The sequence below is a fragment of the Vittaforma corneae genome (genome assembly GCF_000231115.1).
Source record: "Vittaforma corneae ATCC 50505 unplaced genomic scaffold supercont1.15, whole genome shotgun sequence".
Lineage (NCBI taxonomy): Eukaryota > Fungi > Microsporidia > Nosematidae > Vittaforma > Vittaforma corneae.
In genome coordinates this window covers 1-15,772 of record NW_006889848.1, presented here as the reverse complement: position 1 = coordinate 15,772, position 15,772 = coordinate 1, and the positions used below count along the sequence as shown (strand labels likewise).

The 15,772-nt window shown below is 29.3% G+C and overlaps 13 protein-coding genes across 13 annotated transcripts; 3 read left to right on the top strand and 10 right to left on the bottom strand.

The window, feature by feature from the left end:
* Window positions 1–39: 39 nt before the first annotated feature.
* VICG_01514 (uncharacterized protein) lies at window positions 40–1,074 on the bottom strand (the record flags this gene model as incomplete). Its single annotated transcript, XM_007604898.1, has 1 exon — window positions 40–1,074. The coding sequence occupies one exon, from the start codon at window positions 1,072–1,074 to the stop codon at window positions 40–42; it is 1,035 nt and encodes a 344-aa protein (XP_007604960.1).
* A 69-nt stretch (window positions 1,075–1,143) lies between these two features.
* VICG_01513 (uncharacterized protein) lies at window positions 1,144–1,578 on the bottom strand (the record flags this gene model as incomplete). Its single annotated transcript, XM_007604897.1, has 1 exon — window positions 1,144–1,578. The coding sequence occupies one exon, from the start codon at window positions 1,576–1,578 to the stop codon at window positions 1,144–1,146; it is 435 nt and encodes a 144-aa protein (XP_007604959.1).
* A 266-nt stretch (window positions 1,579–1,844) lies between these two features.
* On the bottom strand, window positions 1,845–5,306 carry VICG_01512 (uncharacterized protein; the record flags this gene model as incomplete). Its single annotated transcript, XM_007604896.1, has 1 exon — window positions 1,845–5,306. The coding sequence occupies one exon, from the start codon at window positions 5,304–5,306 to the stop codon at window positions 1,845–1,847; it is 3,462 nt and encodes a 1,153-aa protein (XP_007604958.1).
* Window positions 5,307–5,633: 327 nt separating this feature from the next.
* Window positions 5,634–6,383, bottom strand: VICG_01511 (uncharacterized protein; the record flags this gene model as incomplete). The annotated part of the gene is made up of 1 exon (XM_007604895.1): window positions 5,634–6,383. The coding sequence occupies one exon, from the start codon at window positions 6,381–6,383 to the stop codon at window positions 5,634–5,636; it is 750 nt and encodes a 249-aa protein (XP_007604957.1).
* Window positions 6,384–6,496: 113 nt separating this feature from the next.
* On the bottom strand, window positions 6,497–7,207 carry VICG_01510 (uncharacterized protein; the record flags this gene model as incomplete). Its single annotated transcript, XM_007604894.1, has 1 exon — window positions 6,497–7,207. One exon carries the CDS (start codon window positions 7,205–7,207, stop codon window positions 6,497–6,499), a length of 711 nt encoding a protein of 236 aa, XP_007604956.1.
* A 320-nt stretch (window positions 7,208–7,527) lies between these two features.
* Window positions 7,528–8,544, bottom strand: VICG_01509 (uncharacterized protein; the record flags this gene model as incomplete). The annotated part of the gene is made up of 1 exon (XM_007604893.1): window positions 7,528–8,544. The coding sequence occupies one exon, from the start codon at window positions 8,542–8,544 to the stop codon at window positions 7,528–7,530; it is 1,017 nt and encodes a 338-aa protein (XP_007604955.1).
* Window positions 8,545–8,938: 394 nt separating this feature from the next.
* On the bottom strand, window positions 8,939–9,598 carry VICG_01508 (uncharacterized protein; the record flags this gene model as incomplete). Its single annotated transcript, XM_007604892.1, has 1 exon — window positions 8,939–9,598. The coding sequence occupies one exon, from the start codon at window positions 9,596–9,598 to the stop codon at window positions 8,939–8,941; it is 660 nt and encodes a 219-aa protein (XP_007604954.1).
* A 297-nt stretch (window positions 9,599–9,895) lies between these two features.
* VICG_01507 (uncharacterized protein) lies at window positions 9,896–10,324 on the bottom strand (the record flags this gene model as incomplete). Its single annotated transcript, XM_007604891.1, has 1 exon — window positions 9,896–10,324. The coding sequence occupies one exon, from the start codon at window positions 10,322–10,324 to the stop codon at window positions 9,896–9,898; it is 429 nt and encodes a 142-aa protein (XP_007604953.1).
* Window positions 10,325–10,591: 267 nt separating this feature from the next.
* Window positions 10,592–10,948, bottom strand: VICG_01506 (uncharacterized protein; the record flags this gene model as incomplete). The annotated part of the gene is made up of 1 exon (XM_007604890.1): window positions 10,592–10,948. The coding sequence occupies one exon, from the start codon at window positions 10,946–10,948 to the stop codon at window positions 10,592–10,594; it is 357 nt and encodes a 118-aa protein (XP_007604952.1).
* Window positions 10,949–11,217: 269 nt separating this feature from the next.
* Window positions 11,218–11,940, top strand: VICG_01505 (uncharacterized protein; the record flags this gene model as incomplete). Its single annotated transcript, XM_007604889.1, has 1 exon — window positions 11,218–11,940. One exon carries the CDS (start codon window positions 11,218–11,220, stop codon window positions 11,938–11,940), a length of 723 nt encoding a protein of 240 aa, XP_007604951.1.
* A 190-nt stretch (window positions 11,941–12,130) lies between these two features.
* Window positions 12,131–12,547, top strand: VICG_01504 (uncharacterized protein; the record flags this gene model as incomplete). The annotated part of the gene is made up of 1 exon (XM_007604888.1): window positions 12,131–12,547. One exon carries the CDS (start codon window positions 12,131–12,133, stop codon window positions 12,545–12,547), a length of 417 nt encoding a protein of 138 aa, XP_007604950.1.
* Window positions 12,548–12,960: 413 nt separating this feature from the next.
* On the top strand, window positions 12,961–14,244 carry VICG_01503 (uncharacterized protein; the record flags this gene model as incomplete). The annotated part of the gene is made up of 1 exon (XM_007604887.1): window positions 12,961–14,244. The coding sequence occupies one exon, from the start codon at window positions 12,961–12,963 to the stop codon at window positions 14,242–14,244; it is 1,284 nt and encodes a 427-aa protein (XP_007604949.1).
* Window positions 14,245–14,482: 238 nt separating this feature from the next.
* VICG_01502 (uncharacterized protein) lies at window positions 14,483–15,451 on the bottom strand (the record flags this gene model as incomplete). Its single annotated transcript, XM_007604886.1, has 1 exon — window positions 14,483–15,451. One exon carries the CDS (start codon window positions 15,449–15,451, stop codon window positions 14,483–14,485), a length of 969 nt encoding a protein of 322 aa, XP_007604948.1.
* Between the last annotated feature and the right edge of the window lie 321 nt (window positions 15,452–15,772).

The window sequence follows — 15,772 nt, the reverse complement described above, 5'->3', positions numbered from 1 at the left end:
TCCATTTTTATACGCAAACTAACCTAGAATTTGTATTAGCTACATTTCAAAGAGCTCAAAGTCAGAGTCCAACATTTCTTCAATCTTCTTGTCTATTTCTTTAACTCCGACGTTATCAACTGTGTAAATTATAAAATTTTTCAAGGCTTTAGAAATAAACCCATCAATAGGATCACATTCCTTGAGCAAATACCATTCTTTATTCTTACTAACTTCTGCTATAATTTCAGGTCTCTGAAATATTTGAAAACTTGCTTTTTTAGATCTCATTTCAACCAGCTGAAACTGGTAACAATTTTGATCTAGAGAAGGATCAAATCCAAAACGTATCCAACACTTTCTCCAAGGGCCAGATGTAGTAAAATAGGCATGTAAGCCGATACATCGCTTTAGCATATTCAAACTTATTGACTGTTTAAATAGTAATTTGCATTTTTCGTATTGGTTGGCGACTGCTTTGAACCTAGCAATTGATGTTGATGTAAAGAAACTTCTGTAAAATGAATCTTGTAATTCAAATTGCTCTTTGGTGAGATATTTCTTGAGTAACTGAAATGATTCTTCAGGATACGAATCTGGAATCATCTCACCATACTTTACCCGTTTAATCGGTATTCTTGGAAAATTATCATGTTTGCAAACTGCAGAATCAAAGTTCTCGAAGTGGGAGGATGTTGTTGTAATTGGTAAGGGTATTTCGGGAAATCCTTTTTCTCTGATGTATTTTTTCACCTCAATAGATTTTTCTAATAAGACATTCAAATTACTATTAATTAAAGAAGAATGGATTGATTCGTAAAATTCACGAGTACTTTGTACAATTGGAACATAAAAATCAGCGGGCGTTTCAAATTTGTTAATTTTTTGTATCTGAGAAATTATTTTCACCTTTTCATTTGTAATTTCTAGTTCAATTACATTTCTATATAACTCTACTTGTGTTGAGTATACTCGTTTTGAGAAAATGTCCCTTGTAAAACGCATTTCAAATCCATTTTCCAATCTAAATAAAAGTGCGTCATCTTTTTTGTGAATTTTAAAAGGATAAAGTACCCATTCAATTTTATGCTCCATTGCAGGGGTAAAAGGTAAAAATATAAAAGTTAACAATTCAATTAAATACCAAAAGTTAACATAAAGAATTTAGTCATCTTCGCTGTCAGACATATTACCGTTATCACTCTTTGTGTCATTTCTTTTGCTTTTTGAATTGTTTTTCTGTGTTTTTGTTTCGGATTTCTGAGACTCATCATCTGAGCTATCATCATCCTTCATTTTTATACTATTATAGTCATTCAATTTTGATTTTTGCGAATGCTCCTCTTCTTCATGTTCTTTTAAATTACTTTTTTGTAAGTTGGATTGATTTTTTAATTCATCTGCAGAAGTAACATTATTTGGTAAATCGATAGTACCGCTCAGAAGATCTAAAAGTCTGCTAGAGTTACCTGGATTATTAACTATTGAATCCATAGAGTCATTATATGGATTAGTTAAAAGATTGCCATATTCGCCGTAGTTTTGATATACAGCCTTATCTGCCAATATATTACCCAGCTGAACTAATAAGTAAAGCATTTGTGAGAATATTATGAAACTTTTTTATATTTTAATTTTTCAAACGTGAAACACAGCATTTGTTTCAGCATGTTTTATCACTTCAAACCTGAAAATATTATCAATGAAAATCCCTTTACAAGTTTTTATTCATTTCTAGAGGTAAATGTTTTGAATTTTACTTGTCGTTGAATCTTTAATCAAATTTTTGTTTAGCTTGCTATATAAATACAGTCATATGCTTAGTATAAATTTATTAATTGTAACGTTAGGCTAAAGTTAATTTATTACATTGGTTTTCTGGATATGAAAGTATGTAGACAATCCTCTATCAACTCAACAATATTAAAATAATCTAATCCAACAAGCTTACATATTTTTTCTTGAACTAATGGCTTGAAATAAAAAAATTCCAAAAGTATTTTCTCACATATGACGCTTTTACACTCAGGATTAACGAATTCTTCTGTTTCTAAATAATTTCTGACATTAATACCACATCTATTAGATATAAATATTGAAATGCAATGCTGAATGGCCTGAAGTTTTGGAAAATTGATGGCACGAAGGAGCACCATCACATTAGAGGATAGCAGTATCGATTCAAACTCATTAATCTGCCCAAATACAACTTTATATAGTGGATTTGCTAATTTAGTAACAATTTCTGCTCTTTTAACTAGCTGATTTCCATTTTTCGAAACAGGATCATACGGTGAATATGTAAAAATTCTGACGATACCATATTTACAAACCGACACAATGGAAAATTGCAAAGCATCTGTTTCAAAACTAGGACAAAAATCTATTCCTCCAAGAAACCTACAATTTGGAACAAGACAGGAACGACCTAAAAGATGCAGTTTCAATGGATCCCTTGGTCTCAGAAAGAAAAAATATATTCCATTCATAATGTCCGAAACTGCGATTAAATTCTTTGTAACAAAAAGAGAAGTACAAAGCAAGGATAGTTCATGTCTTCCAACTGCAGCTAATCCTGTATTTTCATTAAATTCATAGATCATTAATTTAGTTCCTACACATACAGATATCAATGATCTAACTTCCTCACAGAAAAGACATGGATTTTTGAGTGTTTCTGAGCATATTAGCTTAAGCTTCTTGGTAATATGCAGATTGTCAGGATCGGGTACTATATTTACCAATGAATACACAATCAGCTTTCCTTTAGTCATTTTATCTTCACCTTCAGGAAATGATGTGCAAACTACTAAAAAATTATTGAATATGACCTTTATATCACAAATGAGTTCATTTTCTTCCATAGTTGTACTTGAAATTAGTTTAAAATCTGGACTTCTAAGTTCTATTGAATATTGCAGTGTTCTACCTCTCAGAGATGGATTTTTATTGACATATTCTGCTTCTTCCTTATTTATAGGCTCTGAATGTAACTTTCCGCCAGGTTTATCACTGATATGAACCATTGGGATGAAAGGATGATAAAAGAAAGGCACTTGTTTAGCAACTGTGAAGATATTGCAGTCCTTCAGAGAGATCATATGTTTTATTGAAAATCTTTCGCGATAGTCTTCAATTAAATCAATGCTCTCTTCATTTTTATTAACGGTATAATTGTTAACTAATTTTGTTTCATTTGCATTATGATATTTTTCAGTTATGGATTGTAAATTTGAATCTCCCGAAGTAGTGAGGTTATTATGGTCGTTAGATTTATTTTTTTCATTATTCCTTTTGGTTATTTCGTTTTCAAATAAATACAACCTTTTAAGTGTTAAATTCTCAGTGAAAATTAAATTTTCAATTTCTGCCAATTTACATTTCAGAAGATGGCCTTTTGATGTGGCAAAGATCCATCCATTTAATAAGATGGGAAATCCAAGTTTAATTGTTGTGTCATAAACATAAACGTCTTGATCAAAAACTATAATGCATGGATGCTTGGATCTACAATAGATGTAATTTTTTAAATCAAATAGGGCTGGTCTTTCATTCACAAAGCTTATAGCTCTAGGTATTAATAGTTTTAACAATCTTTGACAGTTATATTTGTAAATATAAAGCTGCTTAGTAGTTCTGAAAATAAAGTAATTAAAGGTGCTTTTAAAAATTCTAATTTCAAGTATTTTTTCACTCGTTGTATAGTTTACCAACATATTGGGCAAAGATTCTTGGTTTTGAATTAATATCTCCTGAATATCTGGCCCGGCTATAATTTCGTCATTGAAAATTTCATTATCAAACTCGGTAATTTTTCGTGAGGAAAATAGTATTTTCAACGATGAGATATCTATATATTCAAAAGTCTTGTTTTTCAACAAAGCCAATTTGCCTTGATAGAAACACCATGCAGCTACTCCAGAAAAGGATTTAATCAATTTCTCATTTAAGAATATACTCAAGATGCCATTATTATCTAAAAGTGCCGTGTATCTGTCTTCAGAATAAATGTTAAATTTATCATCATATATTATTTCAATCAATTCAAGTTCATCATTGATTTTAAACACATGATTCTGTGTGTGAATAATAGGAACATTATCAAAGATTGTTATTTTAGTAATTTTCATATCAATTTTATATTTCTTATAAATTAGAACTTCGATATTAAAACTAGCTTTATAAATACCACTACTAGAAGCCAGTACCAAGCTATGCCCATTAGATTTTGAGAAGCCAGTAATTAACCCGATATTTTTTAACTTTGCTTTTTCATGAATTACAAAGCCGATATTGTTCTGTCTGTAGATGTTTATATTATGTTCGTGTGTATTAAGTTTGCATATATCAGCTGCAGCAATTTCAGTCTTGTTTTCACGAGTATCATGGATATTTGAAAAAGTATATAAAATGCTATCATCGTAAATAGATCCAATACAAAACACATTTTCATTACAATCAACACAGCTAGGCCTACCTATTATTCCAATAAAGGAAATATTTACACCCAATATTTTCTTAATTTCGAGTTTTAATTGAAAATTAAAAAACTCGCCGTTTCCATTAATAACAAAGATAGATTCTCCCTTCAGAAATATGCATGGATTTTCAAGAAATATACTCCTCGACTCCTTGTAATTATCATAAACTGATTCAATAATGTTGAGTCTTAAACTATCCTTCAAAACAGATGATGGTAGGTTTTGATTCAAACATATAATAAAGCTTTCTCTCTTATATTTTATCTGAAGAAAATTTCTATTTGCAATAACTATGAACTTTTCTGTAATTTTGAAACATATGGGATCATTAAGTGTATCAAATTCATCAATCTTCAAAGGTATTCCATCCAAATTAATTATACACGCAGATGAATGATCCTTATCCTGAGAATGAACAAACAATGTTGAAACATAGCTTGGCATCATTAAAGCTTTTGTAATATTATACAGAGCAAAACTAGAAAATTTCATCACTCTTATTTCCTCTTCTTTAGTATTGAAATATTGAAGTGTATCCTTATTGTATACAATACAAATGTTATTATAAACATCAAAGTTTGATCCATCTACAACTCTAAGGACAATGGGATTAAAATCAATATCACATTGTACTAGTTTATTGTTGTGAAAGAGAATAACTATCATTGAATCTGCTGTCTTTCTTATACCTAAAATCTGTTCATAGAAATATCGTTTACGAACTATATTCAAAGATTGATCGAGAACAGTTAAAGTAGAATGATGGTGAAAAAGAAAATAATCTCCAATAATCAGCACATTTTCTACAGGATTTGATATTGTGGATTCTCTGTACAGATAATTCATGGGATGTAAATTTTTAAAATTTTTGTTGCCTAAAAATTTGAAGGAAGAAGATATAAAGCTTATAAAATATCATTCAAATAACATAAATTAATTAAATTAGTAGAAAGCATAAGCATCTTAATCCAAATTTTATGTATATGCATTGTATTATTCTATATTGATTTTTAATCAGTAATATATTTAGCAATAGATCAACTGCAGTTTAATATTAAATGAAGTTTAGATGCGCATTTGTTTTAAATATCGGTGTGTTTATATATTATCATTCAATTTAAAACCAGCAGACTACTTTGAAACTATAATTTAATTTTTTAGGATTCGGTAGAACTATACGGCTTTGTTTTTACATCTTAATTGAATTGCAGTAAGTAGTTTTATAAATTTACCTTTGTCTCTTGCCTTAAACCAATAATGCTCACAATCTTTTAAAATAACAAAATCAAGATCGTAGATTTTTATAAAATCACATCTATCTTCCTTTCCAAATGATATAATTTGCTCATTTCCAAATTTTGTAACAGTCAGTATATTCAAATCTGTAATATCATAGAGAATATTTCTATTTAAATTTGGTTTATAACAGCAAAGCCAATCTGTACAATATGAACTTTTTCCAGTAACAACACATAACCTTGCATCCCTTAAGTCCACTCTATATTTCTCAGGATAACAATATTCTTGATTGTGAGGAACAAGAAAGATGGATTTTGCAGGATCTGCATGTATTCTTTTAATCTGCTTGGATTTGTAACAAGTAAATTCGTTGGCTGACAGTTTAACATAGTTTTCTGTTATCCTTCCCGATGCACATTTTTTATGCAATTGATCGTACAATTCCCTACCAATAAAATCGTTATATTCAGTTGCTTCTGAAATAGAAATTGCATTTGGTACCTCCCCAAGAAAATAAGTGTTCGAAATGTCTAATTTTTTCCCTTCATCTTCAACTTTTTGAATTTTAACTATATTTAGAGTGTTTAAAAATGACTTTAACGGCTCATCTTGTAAATTTTCATTATAATACTCCTTTGATAAATGAGTTCTACTTTGAGAATTATTTTTGGTATGGGTTTTCAAAGTACTAATATTTGAAAGATGATACTTCGTTTCTACATTGCCTAGCTCATAGATATTTGTCGAATTAACTGGTTTTTTTAACTTCTTTAACTTAATTTTATTAAAATCACATTCTAATATTTTATCATGTTTAGAAATAACGTATCTATTTTTTTTTGCTTGTCTCCTTCTTGTAGTTCTGTAGTATTATTAATAATAGCTTTATAAGGCAGTATTTTGGACTGTTCCGTGCCATTTTCACTGGAAACACATTGTTCATTTAGCATTTCACAAACTTTTTTTAATGAACAGAGTGAGTCCTGCTCACTATCAACTGCTTTTAAATTTTCCGGTAGCTTTTCTATTGATTCATTAGTAATGGTTGTTGAATTATCAAATAAGGTAATAGAATATATATTGGATTCGGTCGAGACACAGGCAAGTATACTTTCATGGGCATCATTTTGTTCTCGTTCGCTTGAATTAAGTTTATCTTGCTTGGCAATATAATTTTGTTTCTTTGCTGAAAATTGATAAATCTCACTCAAATCATCGCTTCTAGCTGTCAATATTGTTTTATCTTCACTTCTTTTTTCTACATTCGCATTATCATTTATTTTTTTAACTGTCTGCTTAAGAGTACATTTATCCTCTAATTCTTCATTCATTTGTGGCTTGTATCTTCTTATTTCTTTTTCTACTTTCTTGTCTTGGTCATTTTCTTCAGAAATGGCTTTTATATCTACATCATCCTCTTCACATGCTAATATATAATCATTAACAGCATCTAAATCATCATAGCTCGACGAGCATATCTTATCGAGTGTTATCTTTCTAACAACCATGCTTACCTATTGAAAATTTAAATTTAAACAATTTATTCGTTTAAAAAACCAATAACTGGTCAAAATTTATTGTCCACCAATAAAATATGAACAAATTAATTAGCTTCTTCAACACAAAAGCTCATTGAAATCAATGCTGTAATGCTTTTGATTATATAATACACTTTTATCCCAAATCTATGACATCCAAACAAGAAAATAATGCTATCATTATCATATAAAAGTATTAGAGTATTAAAAAACCATACAATAATATTAAAATTATATAGTAAAGTATGCTAGTTTATTTACAAAATTATTCAAGGTTTAAACTGGTATCCTTATTCATTTTTGCTAAAAAATGAATTAAACACACGGATCGCTGCATTTTCACATAAAAATTCGGCACTATACAATGTAAATGTTTCAAAATGAAGGATGTTGATACTTCTTTTACATTTACTTAAGGCGTATTTGAATTGTTCTTTTTCGAGTTTATTAAAAATGATTTTATCAGAATGGAAAATGGTACATTTTTTCTTTGAATCCCTTTGATGAACTATAAACAGACTTTGCTCAAGTCTTTGTTTACTTGAACCATTAAATTTATAAAGTTGGACAAAATCTGAAGTGAGTATTAAATCATGGCCAATATAATTATTATACTTAGGAAAAAATTTTACATTCACAACCAATTGATCCTGAGCTATGCCATTACCTTTCCTTGAGTAAGTTTCAAATATCTTTCTATTATACATTCCGATATCTTCTTTTCTGGGGCCATTTATTGGATTTCCTCTTGTCTTTACTACATCATTTAGTTGAATATAATGAACGAGCATTTTTTCTCGCTCCTCCAAAACATCAGAATTTTGTTCAAGAAAAACTGTCAAAAAATCGTCACTTGACAAGGGTGGACTAATACCAAATAGAGAGCCAAAGACTAGATAACTCTCTGTATATCTTTTTTTACTGTTTTCATTTTTGCAAGGCTTTGATGATTTTAATCGTGGTCGTAGATTTGACTTTGCCTTAGGAATGTTCTCTTGATTGTCCCTCAGAACATCATATCTTTTACGTGTAGAATAATTACGAAAAGAATATGATGACTCTGGAATGTCTAATATTCTTCTTATCTCTTGTCTATAAATCCTTCCTAGCTCAGCTAAGTTAGTTATTGGATTGATTTGTATGATATGAAACAGTTCACTAAGTAATTCTTCATTAAGCATAATAAGCAATTGATTTCGATCCTCATCTAAAAGTTGATTGTTGCAACTGCACATTGGAACATGCATTCTCTTTGCCTTAGCTTTTTTGAATATATCGCACCAATTTTCTTGTTCTGTTCTATCCATAGTCTTGGGACAGTACTAAAAAAAATACTTGAGCAAATAGAAAATATATCAATTTCAATTTATCAAATATTAAAATCAAAAATGCATTAACAATCGATTTATTCGTGGATGTCTTTAATAAATATTGATGATTTTCAAGTGTAAGTTATAATATTGGCTATGAGTAAAATAGTAGTGTTCATTAAAAATAATTAGTTGACAAGAGGGTGAATAATATCTATTAAATTAATTAAAGTTAAATAGTGATGTGTGTTGAAATTATCGACATTGCCAAAATGCGTGTTAACAGACAAGAAGGTTTTAAAGCATTGAAAAAATTAAACTAAATTTTCCTTTTGTCGACTATCAACTATTATATGCATTTTAAATGTTTTTATCTAATAGAATAACTTTATTAAAGATTGAATTTTTCTAGTTCTTCAAATCCACAGTCGATAATCCTTACGGGCCAAATAGGCATTCCATTTTGCTCATTTGTCGGTAGTTCTTCAATTGCCTTTAATTTTTTTAAATCTCTTTTTTTAACTTTGCCAAAAACAACATGTTTCCCATCAAGATGCTGAAATTTGTTAAATGTAATAAAAAATTGACTACCATTCGTATTTACACCACTGTTAGCCATACTTAAAACACCAAATACATGTTTTTTAGAAAAATTTTCATCATCAAAGATTCTTCCATAAATTGATCTCCCACCTGTGCCGTTGCCATTAGTAAAATCCCCACCTTGCATCACAAAACCTTTAATTATTCTATGAAAAAACGATCCTTTATATCTCCAGACTGTATCTTTCTTTTCACAGCCCTTAAGGATTTTTGCAAAGTTGAGACATGTTTTCGGAGTTACATCAAAGAATAATTCAAACTCAATTTTTATTCTTTTAGTTTCTATTATATTAGTCTCTTTGTTCATTTTCGAATATTCAATTTCCATAAAGGGCGTAAGGCGTTTGAACTCTTCAATTTCATCCATAACATCAGTATATTGGAAATATGACTCTACTACAGCAGGCTTTCCTAAGTACAAGCATAGAAAAAGTAGTCCTATTTTCATTGTTTTACTTTACAAGGGATAAAAACTAGAATTTTACAAACAAAATGTACACACACCCAACAAACTAATTTAATGCATGCTTAGATTTCAAAGAAAATGAATTGATATGCATAAATTTGGCTTTAATTTTACTTTTATGTGAATAGTATATCTTAAATATATTTTTACATATACCATTAAAATAACTTAAATAAAACATAAAAAACAGTCATAAGAATATTTACTTAGAGAACATGTTTACCTTTCAAGTTTTAGTTAAATACACATCAGCTTAACGTAATCAAAATGCCTATTTAATTATAATTCATCTTTCTCATCAATTTCTTCGTCCTCTTCTGAACGTCCATGAGTTTCTTCATGATTATCTACATTCTCAGTATCCTTCGGCATTGATGTTTTTTCCTGATTTTTCTGTTGATGTTTAGATAACTCTTCAGCAAATTTTTTAAGAAATTCATTCAAAGCTGAAGAATTAACGTTAAAATCTTCGTCATCCTCTTCGTCATGTTTTTTCTTCTCACATTTAGTTTTTGACAAGATTTTCTTTTTCATGTTTTCGAAAATCCTCTTTATTCCTGAAAGAGAAGGCATGTTCTCAGATGCAAAGGATTTTAGTGAACTTACATGCTGCGATATGCCTGAACGTGCTTGTTCAGCTTGCTGTCTCAAGTTCATGAGAAGTGAGCTTGCAAATACTATTGTGAGGAAAATTGGTAATAGCTTCATAAGGGCATTATTTTTTTACGAAACAAGAAAGACATTCAAAAGTAAAATTAAATATAAAGCCACAAATAAACTGAAAATATCATATTAATATGAATTCACTTATCAGTTGCACACATACCAATCAGGGGATATATATCACAATCGTTAGTTAAATATATTAGTTATTAAATAAACTTTTATGATTCACATATTTTACAGATTCTTACTATATTTTATTAAATAAATGTTAGTTTATAGGCTATTTTAACATTTATTATTAGAACGGTTTTAGTAGCAAAAACTTGCAATCAGTGCTTTAACTTCAATATTAAAAGATATTTCTTCATATATGGACACACTTCTAATATTCTTACAATATCCATAAATTGTTCCTCTCTTAGAATACAACTTTATTATGAAAATAAATGGGCCTTTTCCTTTAGGAACTATATCTGCACTTTTATAGATTTCCATTAATCCAAAAAAGTCACAAATTATAATGTTATTCGACGAAATGCTGATCACGATACCACACAGTTCACAGTATGATATTTCTTTGCCATTTAGTAGAAAGAGCTCATTTTTTGAAGTAATTTTACTAAACAGTGTTGAGTTGAGTTTTTTCACAAAACCTATAAAAACCATGGGATATAATAACAACGGGCCTTACAGACGTAATTGAAAAATATTTGCAAAGCACATTTTATATCTTTAACTATTTTTCAGTGCTAATAAATTGATACATTCTACTTACTACGGAATAATATCTTATTGATAGTTTCATATTAAAAACAAAACATATGAATAATTACTATAGGCGCATTAGTTAAATGTTTTTATCCTTTTCTTTATGTATAATTTTGGCTATTGTCTCTTTCCTCTTTCTAAAAATTTTACAAAAATTTTTACCCTGTATGTCGAAAATAATTAGAAAATTCAGACAAATAAAGAAGAAAGAAAGAATTGGAAAAGAATATACCCTCTTTAAATACCCTGCAGTATCCGAAACTACCAAGAGCACTGTTGTAGATCTTATTCATGAAAGAGGAAAATGTGCACCAATAGCTGTTCTTGAAATCAATGGTGAAAAATATAATGTTGCTGCAACAGAGGGCCTGAATGTTGGCTCTCAGATTACAATTGGTAGTGACGTAGAAATAAAAATAGGAAACATCACTCATCTAAAGAATATTCCTGAAGGTTCTTCTGTACATTCAGTAGAGTATGTTTTAGGGGATGGAGGTAAACTTGCAATAACAGCTGGCGCATTCTGTGATATTGTAAATCACAGAAAGGAAAGCAATCAAACAGTTATTCGAATGCCTTCTGGACAGAAGAAGGTCCTTAATTCCGATGCTAGAGCTATCATTGGTCTTGTTGCAGGTTCTGGTGTAACCGAGAAACCTATTCTTAAAGCAGGGACAGCTCATTATCTTTACAAATCTAGGGGACAAATCTTTCCAAAAGTTAGAGGTGTGGCCATGAATCCAGTTGATCACGCTCATGGAGGAGGTAATCATCAGCATATTGGTGCCCCAAGTACTATTGCCAAAACTGCTCCATATGCACAACAGGTTGGATTGATTGGTGCTAGAAGCACGGGTAGAAGAACTGGTTCAAAGAAGAATATCAAGTAAACTTGTTTTCTCTATAATATCTATTCTACTATATTTTATTCTAAGTTTAATTTATTTAACTGTAACATAGCTAGCTAAATGATCAATATTGAAATATATTTTTCAAGAGATAGGTATTGAAGGTCGTATTTTTTATTGTTTCAAAATAATCAATAAAAATCTATCAAAGTACAAATAAGATATTCAACTAATGATAAAAGGAATATTCATTTTCAATACAGATTATGAGACAATATTAACGAGAATATACTGTAAATCAATAAGTATTAAGAGTATTATAAGTGTTTTAAAATCTAACAACGATTCTAATTTCATTGACTTGAACAGTAATATAATTGTATACAAGCAGTATGACGATTCAATAATATGTTTTGTGGCAAATGAGGAGAATGAAATGCATATTTTAGCTTTAATTACTGTTTTAATGAATACTATTGAAAGAATGTTAGGTAGTCTCAATCATAAATCACTGATTTATCACTTTAAGGATACTTACGCAATAGTTGACAATTTTGTTTTAAATGGTGTGGTAATTGGCTTAAATCCTGCTGATATTCTTAGTTCTTTAGAGCATACTCAGTCTATTATAGATCAAAACAATCAATAGTTGGATAAATTTATTATCAATATAACTTGTTATTAGTTAATAAACAAAACTTAAAATTTCATGAACTTTCAAATAACATAAAGAAACACTTTATTGGCAATAATTCGCTCCATTCTACAGCTAACTTATCTATCATCAAATGCTTTTCATTCAAAAGTTAATTTTTGTTATTAAAGCAATTTATGACCGTATTGATTCATGCAATATCATAACGTTAATAATATTATCTTTTGTATAAACAATAGCTATTTATTCGTTTAATATATAATATATCTTTTTAATATAAAATATAGTTCTTATAGCTAGCTTTCCCATACGAATAAGTGCATTGCATTCCTATTCTTTATACCAAATTTATTTTAATCATCACTCATTACTTTTTTTTGTATCTAACAACAAATTGTTTTGAACCCATGGACAACAAAGTAGAATTCAAACTGAAATTCTTGTTGAACAGTTTAACTTTAAAGGTCCTTGATGTTAAAGACATGTCAGATCCTAAAAAAGTGCTATCTTTCAATAATCGATTCTGCGATTCTAAGAAAGTTCAGGCATTTTGCTCCGAAGCTTCCAATCTCTCTGCTTTTCCGTTACTTGGTGTTCCACTTTGTCAAAACTCCAAGATCCACAAGGCTTACTTCTGTGAGGTTTCAGTGGGAAGATCTCTCTTTGTTAGTAATGAGTATGCTCAAACTTTGGATGTTCCAAAAGACTATGATTCATTCATAGTTGCACAGAATGATGCTAAAGGCTTCCTTACAGACGCTAACATCGATATTTCAACGTTTTCTTATATTATCAAAGATACTTCTCGGGTGTTACTTTTGTATGAGGTCACTTTTGAATATGATGAGGAACTTGAGAAACTCTCCAGAAAATCATTTATTTGCCATCGATGTAAAAAATCACAATCTACAATGTTCTGTCCTTCAGAAAGAGCTAGTTTTTGTAAGGATTGCGACATACAAGTTCATAATGATGAATTCCTAAAGCGCCACTCAAGAATTTATTTTTCAGATGTGGGACAAAAGAAGTTTATATGTTGCTTATATCATCCAACAAAAGTTGTTGAGTACTTTTGTGAAACATGCATGGATCCAATTTGTGCAGATTGTAAGATTACTGGAAATCATTCTGGCAGAGATAAATGCGATCATCATATTATATCTTTCTTAGAAGCATGCCAGATACTTAAATCTAAAATTTCTGATTGGACAAAACCAGTTGCAGGACGTGTTGAGAATTGTAATAGGGAGCTTTGTAGATTTAAAGATAAAGTTGGATCATTTAAGGATAATATTACAGCAGTAAGACGACAAATTGAAAAAGAATTTAAAAGTCTTTTATTACAGCTGGATAGTATTGAAAATGCTCAAAGACAGATAATAAATGCGAAATATGCAGAAAGAGTGGCCATTGAAGAGTTTATGAAAAGAACTGAGACGTATCCACATGAACTAGATCCAGCTGACTTGCTGTTAGAATTTAATTTTATTCAGGAGCTTACTAAATCCGAATCGCAACCTGTATTTGATAAATATGATCCTGAACGAATTGAAACGCATGGTAAAATGTCACTTTTAATGCCAAAAGATACGACGCCAAAATGTTCAACAAGTGACTCTAAGGACAAATCGATCAGATGGAGAATTGAAACTATGCATATGACAAAAGAGCAGGATTCTAATTTACATTAAATGGAATTTAATGTTTAAATTGAAAGCTATTTTATTTGGTAAGTATTAAAAGTAAAATCTAAGATGAATGATATTTGTATGATTTCAATGTTTGATGATAAACTAGAGTTGAAAATTTACTAATTAACGATTGCAAACAAAAAATTTTTGAAAAAATGATGCCGCATTACTTAAACACTGCAATTATTCTAATATTTCAACAAAATGTTAAACTTAAAATTTAAGTAGAATTTTAATTTTATCTGATTAAGTTAATAATATCACATATTCGGCTACTTTCAATAGTATATTCGTATTTTCCCCTTGATGGCTCTTTACCAAAGTATATTTTTGTACTTCTCGCACTTTTATTACATTTTATTTCTAAAATAGATGACCTTTTAATATCACCAGAAAAAAAATCTACTCCACGATGATAATATAATGTTATGCTTTGTTTGGTATCATTGAAAAATGGGGTAATATTATAATTAAGATATCCATGGTTCATCATCCTTCCATCAGGATGAAAAAGTTTGAGTGGTGCATTGTGTTCAAACGGTGCTACACCTTCAAATCCCTTAATATTAATTATAATACTTTCCTGTACCATAACATCTAATATTGAAAGTGTATTTGATGAAAGTATTAAAATAAATGATCCTGATGAAATATTATCGAATGGATCAGTGATAAGCTCCCTACTATATCCAACTTCAACTACATAAGATTTATCTTTTAAACAATTAAAGTTGAAACGTGTTGTACTATCATTAAGTTGTATATATCCATCATTATTTTTCTCTGAGAAAACTAGCTGCGGATGGTAGTTTTTAGTTGTAGAAACTAATATTACATTCACATTGAAATTAAAATCAGGTGTAAATGTAAATATTTTTGAATATAGTAATTTTCTTTCATAGTTTGTAACCTGAGATTCTCTTGATGAGTTGGTAAATTTAAGATCAAAATTTGGAATTTGGTGAGTATGAAATATAGTGTCCGCTTGTTTTATTTCACCACCATTATTTTTTAGTTCCTGTAAATCAAGTTCTTGATTCAATGCATGCAATTCAAAACTGGAGCTTTCATAATCTTCGCTAGGATTATAGGAGACTAAATATCTATGAGATTCATATGGAAGATGGTTTTTTGTAATACCAGGCTTAAACAAATATGTTCTTGCTTTAATAAATAGCACATAACTAAAATAATGTAGTATAATCATAATCTTAGGATTTCTAAAGTTTTATAATTAATTTTAGGTCATTAAATTAAAATTGATGTCTGTAACTGAAGACGTTTCAAACGATTCAATCACATCAACTGTTAATTTTGATATTGTTTCATATATTTTACACTATTTTTTATATTAGCTGTTTTAAATTCATGAAATCAGTAGTACTAAAATCTGTTAAATTTATAAGACTTTTAGGTTTTGACGTATATTTGTAAATATTTATTTATATTTTAAATTAACTAAAACTCACACAACACAGCAATACTAATATACACCATACATTAATTTATCTTTCTTTACATTTCTTGG